General features: G+C 32.8%; 1 protein-coding gene across 1 annotated transcript; it reads right to left on the bottom strand.

The window, feature by feature from the left end:
* Positions 1-3,327: 3,327 nt before the first annotated feature.
* LOC139870342 (uncharacterized) lies at positions 3,328-5,778 on the bottom strand. Its single transcript, XM_071858169.1, has 10 exons — positions 5,746-5,778; positions 5,320-5,593; positions 5,103-5,190; positions 4,702-4,823; positions 4,515-4,602; positions 4,313-4,438; positions 4,071-4,127; positions 3,936-3,972; positions 3,492-3,778; positions 3,328-3,409 (listed from the first exon to the last, which is right to left on the bottom strand). Exons 1-10 carry the CDS (start codon positions 5,776-5,778, stop codon positions 3,328-3,330), a joined length of 1,194 nt encoding a protein of 397 aa, XP_071714270.1.
* Between the last annotated feature and the right edge of the window lie 1,679 nt (positions 5,779-7,457).

Raw genomic sequence — 7,457 nt, 5'->3', positions numbered from 1 at the left:
TAACCATGAGAGGATCTGTCTCGTAAAATGGGGAGGGCGCAGTGCAAATTAGCTTGATAAGACTAATGAATCAGACCCCCAGAAAGGATAATCTCCTTAAAGATTAAAAATCAGCTTTTAAGCCTGATATTACTCAATCCTTGAGATTGACTTTAAAGATTGAGAATTACAAACTCATGGAATTCGATGATATCTAAACTCGAACTTGAACGAGAAAATATTTTGATCAAATTAAAACCGATTTGTTTTCTGAAAACCTATTTTCAATGCGTTCATTACCATTGAACGTAAAATCCTAAGAATTCACCGGAATTCATTAAGTCACCTGAACCAAATCGGGTGTCAACCGTAAGAACGGTGGTTGCATAGCATGGTCGAAGACATGACCTTGTGCCAGACCGAAAAACTATAAGGTGATCTTTACTATTGCTCCTACAAAGGATAGTAATTGCATCCGACACGATATAGACCATAATTAAAAGCATGTCACGGGACATTGCCTTAACAGTTTCTTGTTCATCGCTTTTCTTTACAACCGGACGGTAGTTTGCCGAAAGGTAATATACGGAACAAGTAAACTGGATGTGTGCTTTCCGATACAGGGATAGCAGTGGATTACACGAAACTAAAAGTTTTAGCCAAAATATTGATCCACAAATATATTTTGCAACACCGATGGTGGGTCAAATCAGAAAAGTTATCTAGGGTAAAAGCTAGATTGAATTTTCAAAAGATCAAATGTTTTCATAAAGATCCGATTTCCTTAAAGGATCTAAATTTTCATAGTCATGTGGGACTGTAAACCACATCGTTACTATCATTGTTCATACCGCCGTATTGAAATCACTGATGTACAAAGTGTGAAGAATAAAGAAGTGATTCTAGTAAAGTTATATTCAAGTTCTATATTGCTTGAGGACAAGCAATGCTCAAGTGTGGGAATATTTGATAATGCTAAAAATGAACATATATTTCATAGCATTATCCTTCAAGAAAGATAAGCTTTTAGTTGCAATTGTTCTAATTTCAAGTAATTATCGTTTAAATAATAAAAGGTGAAGACAAAAGACAGATTCGACGATTTGACGATGCAAATGACCAAAAATCTAAAAAGTACAAAGTACAATTCAAGTGGTTCAATTTATTGATGAGACACGTCTCAAAATTACAAAAGTACAAGCCGCAAAATGCAAAGTACAAGATATTAAATTATACAAAAAGGCGTTCAAAAATCCGGAACCGAGACATGAACCAACTTTCAACGCTCGACGCAACGGAGCTGAAAGTACAAGTCAACTATGCACAAGAATATAATATAATATTTAAATAATTCATAATAAGAATAATAATAAATAATAAAAAGTTGTTAATTGAGCATAGTTAAAGGGTCATAAGTGAAAATTTCAAATCAATAATTCGCAACGAGATATTATTGATTCAACTTTGAATGGTAGCCAGCTAACATTCCACCTACAACAGTATCAATCATTTGCCTATAAAAGCAAGGCACGGAGTAATGAAGAAACTACACCTTTTTCTTTTTCTTTCTCATATCATATACGATATATATATATTAATATTTTATAATTATAATTTTAATTTAATTTTAATAATAATTGGGTTATTGTAAGAATATTTTACGGGTCTTAAATCGAAACTCTGTCCGTGTAACACTACGCTATAAATAATCATTGTAAGTTATGTTCTTCCTTTTTAAATTAATGTCTCGTAACTAAGTTATTATTATGCTTATTTAAGCCGAAGTAATCGTGATGTTGGGCTAAATATTAAGATTGGGTAATTGGGCTTTGGACCATAATTGGGGTTTGAACAAAAGACCGACACTTGTGGAAATTAGACTATGGGCTATTAATGGGCTTTATATTTGTTTAACTGAATGATAGTTCGTTAATTTAATATAAAGATTTACAATTTGACGTATCTATAAATAACCACATACACTCGATCGGATACGATGGGCGGGATATTTATAAGTACTAATAATTGTTCATTTGACCGGACACGGGGATGGATTAATAGTCAATTGACTCATTAAAACAGGGGTGGATTACATTCAAGGAAAATTGGTGTAATTGTTAACAAAGTATTAAAACCTTGTTACAGTTTAAGTCCTCAATTAGTTGGAATATTTGACTTCGGGTATAAGGGTAATTTGACAAGGATACTCGCACTTTATAATTATGGTTGATGGACTGTTATGGACAAAAACCAGATAGACGTATCGAATAATCCAGGACAAAGGACAATTAACCCATGGTAATAAATTAAAATCAAAACGTCAAACATCATGATTACGGAAGTTTAAATAAGCATAATTCCTTTATTTTATATCTCATCGTACTTTCATTTATCGTCATTTTATTTATCGTACTTTAAATTATCGCACTTTTATTTTTACGCTTTATTTATATTTTTAATTATTGCACTTTTATTTGTTGTCATTTACTTTACTCTTTAAAATAAGTTATATTTATATTTAATATTTTGCATTAGGTTTTAACTGTGATATAAGTCTCAAAATCGACAAACAGGTCATTAAACGGTAAATCCCCCCAAAGTTACCTATAATTACTATATATTACTAAATCTAGTTTAACTACTTAATTAACTAATTTGACCTAGTAAGACACCCAATAATAGTGTCCATGGATCGACCTCCCGGACTTTACCTTAGCTATATTATTACGCGATAGGTATACTTGCCTTTTGTGTTTTAGTTTAATTTAGGTGATTTCCTATAGTAAATAAATATAAAACTGATAGCCGTTTCATACACACTCTCTAGAACACATCAAGTTTTTGGCGTCGCTGCCGGGGACACTTTTTGTGTCTTCACGAGGTATTTAAGTTTTTTTTTTAGTTTGTGACTGATTAAAGATATATTAATTTAAATATAATAATTTAATAAATATAATAATATAATAATATTGAAATAAAATATAATAACATAATAATAATTTTGAATCAAATTTGAATCGTAAAGTTTTAAAAAGTCGTATTTATTAAATACTTCAGGGATATATTATGTAACTTATAATTAATAATTTCTATCATGTCACTTTCATGTGAATAGTAAATTAATTAATGAGTTGTATTATTATTTATGAAAGCTAGAAATGAAAGGAAAACAAACATAATGACCATTGTAATCCGAGGTAGTTTAAAAACAGCAAAACACTAACACCCGATATGGAGTAGTTTATTTAAGCTTGCATACTAATATCCCAATGTGAATCAATCATTTTCCTCTTTATCGGGTGTGTCATCCCAATCCTTCCAACTCTCATCTTCAGTATCGTTCAAACTCTAATTTTCGGGATCCTTCCAACTCTCATCTTCAGGATCCTTTTGATTCGCATCCTCTGAATCAGAACTTTCAATGATGAACCTAAAGTAAAGTTCAAAATATCATGTATAAGGTTCATTATGGGGGTGGCAAAACATATACTTTATTGATAGTGACAACTTACTTTCTCGGCTTCTTACGTTCGAAATTTTTGGCTGGAGTACTAATAACCGTGTTCCATTTTTGGCTACTGGGTGATGAGTGTTTAACTTGAGTGGCGTTACTAACAGAACCTTCCTCTAAGTTAATAGCTGAAGCATTGTTGGGGGTGGAGTCTGGTGGGTAGACCTTAATGCAATTAAAACTCTCAAAGGCTCCATGTTCATAGTATGAGTTTGTCTTCAAGACAAATTTGTGGGTGGTGTTAATCAAACTAGCCAAAGGATTGGGCAACACTGAATTGCAGGTATCCTATGTATATAAAGAGTAATTTATAACGTATAATATAAGTATTCGGAAAGTAGTAGACAAATAATATCAATAGAAAACCTCATTGCTGTCAGTCAATAAGGCCTGGACTATTGCACTGGCTAATTTTTCAGCCGTCTCATCAAAGAGGATAATTTACAGTCTCTGCAGAGTCGTCTCTCACATCACACTGAAGCCTGAAACTTTGGTGAGTAAAAAAAGAATTGAGGTGTCAGGGAGAGAGATAGATTATATGTGTTACGTATTAAAGATGAAATGATATTGTGTAAATTACCTTGGCTTCGGATAAGTAGGTGCCTTTTCACAAGAATCGCACCAAACATTCCCAAACCTTCACGAAGTAAGTTTTTTGGATTTGCATAAATTGCATGTATAGTAATAACAAGAGCTTTTGGTTCTGATGTTTGTTATTTGCAGTTTGCTGGTAAAGGTGCCAGCCTGAAAGGGGTAAAAAGTAAGTGAAGAGAATAGAGTTGATTTTGATTAGTGTGAAATGGGACTTGTATAAAAAGATACAACACATCTTTTTTTCCTTTGCGGGCCAACATAAGTAATTGGGCAAGGGTGCCTTCCATTGACGATCTCTGGTGTGGTGTTACTGGACGATGTTCATTGACTTCGGTGAGTTCCATGTTGCTACAGCTGAACATGGTAGTCATATTTTAGTAATGGTTTAGGCTTTTTATATATGCATTTATATACAAAAATGTGAAAGCACCTGATTTTCGAAGTGAAATCATGCAAGAGTGGTATTTCAGAGTCATCAATAATCAGTGTTATTGTAGAACTTGAGATACAAAGTTCACCTGTGAGTTGAGTTGAGACGGATAATGTTACTCTCAATTGTACAGATATGGATGCAAACGTTTAGATAGTGAGCAGTAGTAAGTATGACAAAAGCTGACCGTTGTGCTCTTTGACAGCAACTGAAGACAGAATAATGCAGTAAAACCCATCAGTCTGAGATTTCTTTTCTCGCAAATAATCCCCTAAACTTCCCCATAGGGTTACTTTAATTTTACGCCCCCTGTTTAAAGTGGCATGTGTTTATATGTTAATAGGGAGAAATACCATGGTTCAATATTCAAAAGCAAAAGGGGTTGATGAATAACCGAGACAATCTGAATATGTAAAAAAAGTAGAACCTCGAGTATTATACTGTAGACATAACATATAGGAAGATTGATGAATGAGTGGAATAAGTCGAGCCAAAACAAAGTTAGAAGCACGGGTATAATACTCTAGAACAGAACATGTAGAAACAACTTTTCAGAGATAAGACAATGGAAACGAAGTTAGAGGTTACCTTTGGTTCGCAAGATCAAATTCCACAGTGTTTGAACCTGTTTTTTGGGGTGTTGGGTTGCCAACGTTTAGTACACATCCAATGACGTCTACATGATAACAGACACGTAGTTTATATTTGATCAATGTAATAGAAACTATAGTTCCAAGTTTTGATGAACATATTAGAATCCGGAGAAAATATATATATAGAAATATTAAAGGATTTGAGTTAATACCAATAAAATACTTTCCCTTTGTAAGTTCAAGGTTCTCAAATTCGATACATTTGAACGGGTAACAAACGAATCCGTCAACTGCATCACTTGTATCCTTTTTCAAATAAGTCGAGCCTTGGAGCTCAATCTTGTTTTTGTTATCATGCAGAATGCGATATTCATCTTTGTTGCTTACGACTGTAAAGTTACCAATAAAGTAAACACATCCTTCTTGCAATCGATCGATGAAACAATGGGCGATATTGTTTTTTGCAGTGCACTGCATAACGTTTCCCTATAAAAATTGACACAACACACACCACACTATATTATAAGCACTATATATATAGAAGCAGCACACGCGTATATGGAATCTGCATTATAAATAAGAAGTCATACGAATACTATAGCTCAATGTGGTTAACATAATAAAAGTTAGTTATATACCCGCTCATTAGAGACGATAAACTCTGAGCTCATATAGTTTCCACGGATTGTATGTGTATCCCATTTACGGCAAATTAGGACCCGTATTTGAGATTCATTGTCTCCAAGTTCAAGCTGGTCAAGGTTGAAATGTCCCGTTCATATTGATTATAAACGTTCCATATTAATTGATTTCGTCGCGAGGTTTTGACCTCTATATGAGATGTTTTTCAAAGACTGCATTCATTTTTAAAACAATCATAACCTTTATTTTATCAATAAAGGTTTAAAAAGCATTACGTAGATTATCAAATAATGATAATCTAAAATATACCGTTTACACACGACCATTACATAATGGTTTACAATAAGAACATATTACATCAAAAATAAGTTTCTTGAATGCAGTTTTTACATAATATCATACAAGCATGGACTCCAAATCTTGTCCTTATTTTAGTATGCAACATCAGAAGCTCTTAATAATCACCTGAGAATAAACATGCTTAAAACGTTAACAAAAATGTTGGTGAGTTATAGGTTTATCCTATACATTATCAAATCATAATAATAGACCACAAGATTTCATATTTCAATATACATCCCATACATAGAGATAAAATTCATTCATATGGTGAACACCTGGTAACCGACATTAACAAGATGCATATAAGAATATCCCCTATCATTCCGAGAAATCCTTCGGACATGATAAAAACGAATTCGAAGTACTAAAGCATCTGGTACTTTGGATGGGGTTCGTTAGGCCCAATAGATCAATCTTTAGGATTCGCGTCAATTAGTAGATCGGTTTACTAATTCTTAGGTTACCAAGCAAAAGGGGCATATTCGGCTTCGATCATTCACCCATATAATGTAGTTTCAATTACTTGTGTCTATTTCGTAAAACATTTATAAAACTGCATGTATTCTCATCCCAAAATATTAGATTTTAAAAGTGGGACTATAACTCACTTTCACAGATTTTTACTTCATCGGGAAGTAAGACTTGGCCACTGGTCGATTCACGAACCTATAACAAATATGTACATATATATGAAAGTATGTTCAAAATATATTTACAACACTTTTAATACATTTTGATGTTTTAAGTTTATTAAGTCAGCTGTCCTCATTATTAACCTACAACTAGTTGTCCACAGTTAGATGTACAGAAATAAATCGATATATATTATCTTGAATCAATCCACGACCCAGTGTATACACATCTCAGGCTAGATCACAACTCAAGGTATATATATTTTTGGAATCAACCTCAACCCTGTATAGCTAACTCTATCATTACTGCATATAGAGTGTCTATGGTTGTTCCAGCTAATATATATACATGGGTCGATATGATATGTCAAAACATTTGCATACGTGTCTATTGTATCCCAAGATTACATAATATATTAGAATACATGTATAATACAATATAAGTTAGCTAGGATATGATATGTCAAAACATTTGCATATGTGTCTATGTTCTAGTGATTTCAAGTTTAAACCTTCGAATAAGATAGCTTTATATGTATGAATCGAATGATGTTATGAACATCATTACTACCTCAAGTTTTGTGGATAAACCTACTGGAAAAGTGACAAATGGATCTAGCTTCAAAGGATCTTGGATGGCTTGAAAGTTCTTGAAGTAGAATTATGACATGAAAACAAGTTCAAGTAAGATTTCTACTCGAAATAAGATTATTATAGTTATAGAAATTGAATCA

The sequence above is a fragment of the Rutidosis leptorrhynchoides genome, chromosome 10 (genome assembly GCF_046630445.1).
Source record: "Rutidosis leptorrhynchoides isolate AG116_Rl617_1_P2 chromosome 10, CSIRO_AGI_Rlap_v1, whole genome shotgun sequence".
NCBI classification, from domain to species: domain Eukaryota; kingdom Viridiplantae; phylum Streptophyta; class Magnoliopsida; order Asterales; family Asteraceae; genus Rutidosis; species Rutidosis leptorrhynchoides.
The sequence above is the reverse complement of the archived record's forward strand: the minus strand, read 5'-3'. Positions and strand labels throughout refer to the sequence as shown.